The sequence below is a fragment of the Primulina huaijiensis genome, chromosome 9, assembly GCF_012295235.1.
Source record: "Primulina huaijiensis isolate GDHJ02 chromosome 9, ASM1229523v2, whole genome shotgun sequence".
In the NCBI taxonomy this organism is placed as follows: Eukaryota; Viridiplantae; Streptophyta; class Magnoliopsida; order Lamiales; family Gesneriaceae; genus Primulina; species Primulina huaijiensis.
The window spans coordinates 15,103,322-15,106,364 of NC_133314.1; the positions used below are offsets into that span (position 1 = coordinate 15,103,322).

The 3,043-nt window shown below is 33.5% G+C and overlaps 1 protein-coding gene across 1 annotated transcript; it reads right to left on the reverse strand.

Annotated features, from left to right (window-relative positions):
- Window positions 1-886: 886 nt before the first annotated feature.
- LOC140984062 (protein STAY-GREEN homolog, chloroplastic-like) lies at window positions 887-3,043 on the reverse strand. Its single transcript, XM_073451223.1, has 4 exons — window positions 2,669-3,043; window positions 2,388-2,561; window positions 1,882-2,049; window positions 887-1,527 (listed from the first exon to the last, which is right to left on the reverse strand). The coding sequence occupies exons 1-4, from the start codon at window positions 2,804-2,806 to the stop codon at window positions 1,168-1,170; spliced, it is 840 nt and encodes a 279-aa protein (XP_073307324.1). The 5' UTR covers window positions 2,807-3,043; the 3' UTR covers window positions 887-1,167.

Genomic DNA, 3,043 nt, shown 5'->3' on the forward strand with positions numbered 1-3,043 from the left:
TTTATTTATTTTTACTATATGTGCACTTATACAAATTTTTTCATTTGTTTTTTATTTTATTATTAAGTTTTATATAAATTTTCAGACATTCATGTTATAAAAAAATAAATTAATTTTAATACAAAATATTCAAAATTTAATAATAATTATATAAATATGTTGTTGATGATGTGAATACCATAATTTAGATAATTAAAAAAACGTTATGTAAGTTAAATATATTATTGTAATTTTACAAAAAAAATACGATTTTTGTGCGTGGTCTTGTGGATTAGAACGCGAAAATGTTTTTCGACCTAATTTGTGTTGGTTCGGACACACTTCTGTCGGTGGCTATTAAAGCTGTACAATTTTGACTAACTGGTTTAAATATTTATCAACGGCTAAGGAAATAAGTTAGATTTTAATAAAGTTGGCATTATGCTGAATTTTAGAAACTAGGATTTCGATTATACGAGATGATCAGTTGATCATCTGATGGACATGACACAGTGTTAGATAAATTTAAAAAAAATTCAGATAAAACGAGATGATCAGTCGATCATTTCGTGTAAAAAGAGTACAGCACCACTATGATCCCAAGTTACATCTCTCTCCGCTCTTGGCCATATTCTCCTATGATTCAAGAATGGCAAAACGAAAGAAATATATACATGTCAACGCTAGACTGGAAACCGTATTGGACAAATAATTTGCTACAACTCGCTCAATAAAATATTAATAAAGAGAATCGAAACAGATGACATATGATCAAATACTCACTTACTACACTGACTCGGACATTGTCCGAATAGGATAATTGATAACATATATTGGCTGATATAAACTTAGTGTTCCAATGGATCATAGTTTGATTTTAATAAAATAGAATTAAAACTGGACTAAATACATAAAAATATAATATAACATTGACGTATAATAATATTTACAAGACCTTTGGATCCAACAATATCAAATCATATGGTATGCCTACAAATTTCATGTGGAACTTATAACCTTTCACTTTTGTATAATTCTAACAATAAATCATATTCTAACCTTTACATTATAAACCTAACATACAAGTTCCAACGTATCCGCCCAATGCACACCCAAAACCAACCATTTTAAGCATCAAAACAACCAAATAGATCTCGAAAAACCCGAAATCAATAATCGATGAAATCGTCAAGACTCGCCCGAGGCGATGTTATTCGTGTTGTCCAAGCTGATGGAGATGATCCCATCAGCCTGATTAGCACCGAGCCAACTATGGACCAAGGTCATTGGTGGGAAACAACATGAGCAAGTTTCTTGGCATGGCTTCGGAGTGTCCACTTGTTTAAGGTTAATATTGCTTACAAGAGAAATCTTGTAGGAATCGACGGGGGGTATGGAGGGAGAAACAGGCTCTTTCAGAGGACCCCAACACTCCACCTTGTTGAATTCTGGGATGTTGGAGTGGAAATATACCCAAACCAATGCATCTTGTAGCTCCGGGTAATTGTTCAGCAAGTTCACATCTCCATGTACAAAAGCCTTCAAAACCTGATAAAAAATTGTTTTTTACCCAATTTTTTAGTTATGAAACTCATGGAATGATTAGACTCCAAATCATATATTTAATTGAAGTATTTTTATTCGAAACAATTTGCGAAGAATTCCGAAAGTAAATTTTGGTCTTATAGCACAATAAATTGGCTTCTTTCTCATTCTCAATCATGTTCTTGCTGGAATGTTGCCAACCATGTCATGTCCGGTTCTGGATCAAGTTGATACTCGCTTTCCCCCGAAAAAAAAAAAGACTAAAATTGAAAATTCTCGGTCTAAAATAAGGAAAATATACATGAATCGAATATAAGGAATTAAAATCAATAAATATATGTATATATATATTATTACCACTGGAAGTTCTTTGCAGAAAATGTAGAATCTGAGCCTGGCGAACACATCTAACAAGAAATGGCCGCCGCTTATGTGACAATGAACATGGAGTGACATTTTGCCTTTGATCTTCTTCCACTCTGCCACCACCTCATCTCTCTGTAATCTGTTGTACCACCCTTGCAACTGCATCCAATATAATATATTATTTCATCTCAATGTTTTCGGAGAAAATTACATGTCTTAATCTAGTAGTTCACACATTTTTCTAGTCGTTGTTACGGATTTTTTAATTAATTAAACCACCGTCTACTTGCACACTTTCTAGCTTTTTCTCAAATCATCTGGAGTATGGATAGATACAAGAAAATAGAACCTGTCACAAATCTTCCCTGTCACGACATTAAATTAAATAAATAAAAAAATTTATCATAAAAAACAGTAATCAATATCACTAATCCCATTATTACAACCTTAATTACATGAATAGATAATATCATATATAAAAATTAAAAATAATTGACCTGCGAATTATCGATGGTCTGAGAGATAGCAAGAGTGAGCTTGGACGTGATATCACTGTGTGTAAGTGTGTAAGTTCTCGGAAGCTTTCCGGGGTGTTTCTTCTCGTCGACTCCTACGAACAAAACTTTTAGCTTCGATGCTTCAAATATAGCTGGCCCAAATAATCTTGCAACCTAAAAAAAAAAAAAAACTACGTAAAAAATTGATATGTTTTCAAGAAAAAGATGATAAATTAAATAAAGGAACCCTTTACGTAAAACTTAATCTCCATGAAGATTACCGGGACTGCGGATTGGTTCTTCTTGGTGATCGAACATCGTCTTCTTGCTCTGTGCAGAGAGAAGAATGGCTGTTCTTCAGAGAAAGGCTGAAATTTGAGCTTTGATGGGAGTACCAAAGCCAGAGTTAGAGCACCCATAGCTCCGAAATAATTGCTAGGATTCCCACGAGGAAATTCTTTGGAAAGAGAATTTTATTAATTTCAGAAGATTTTCTATATCTGATGTGATTTTGGTTGGTTTGGGGTGTCTAAAAAGTTTGGGAAAGCGTAGAAGTTTGGCATAGATCGTGGAACTTTGTGCTTTGTTTGCGCGAAAGTGAATGGAACAGGACTAGTTGCGTGTCAAATTAATAGTAAGGGATTTGCTTCAAAGAT